The sequence below is a fragment of the Argentina silus genome (genome assembly GCF_951799395.1).
Source record: "Argentina silus genome assembly, chromosome: 20".
Taxonomy (NCBI): Eukaryota; Metazoa; Chordata; class Actinopteri; order Argentiniformes; family Argentinidae; genus Argentina; species Argentina silus.
The window spans coordinates 10600509-10600845 of NC_139674.1; the positions used below are offsets into that span (position 1 = coordinate 10600509).

The window sequence follows — 337 nt, forward strand, 5'->3', positions numbered from 1 at the left end:
AATAAGGGGCCTATGCATAAAGAGTCTTGAAAAGAGAAACCAATGGTGAAACCAATATGTACACAAATACCATCAAATAAAATCTGAGAATCTCTAATTTAACCTCATATTCATTGTTTTATTTCAAATCCAAACTGTTGGAGTGTAGCAAATGCTTCACTGTCACATTACTTTCTTTCTTACCTCTGTCCAGCTCTTCTTGGTATCAAACGGGGGGAAATTTATGAAGAAGACCCTGATCGGGGAGGCCTACGTGTGGCTGGACAAGGTGGACCTGCGTAAGCGGGTGGTGAGCTGGCACAAACTGCTGGCCAGCTCTGCTCAAATCCACTCCTAA

The 337-nt window shown here is 42.7% G+C and overlaps 1 protein-coding gene across 1 annotated transcript in view; it reads left to right on the forward strand.

Annotated features, from left to right (window-relative positions):
• Positions 1 to 337, forward strand: part of pcloa (piccolo presynaptic cytomatrix protein a) — a gene marked incomplete at its 3' end in the record, with an annotated part of 30981 nt that extends 30644 nt beyond the window's left edge. The window contains exon 24 of the mRNA XM_083692101.1: positions 194 to 337. Within this exon, the coding sequence (XP_083548227.1) occupies positions 194 to 337 (144 nt within the window). The remainder of the gene's footprint in view (positions 1 to 193) is intronic.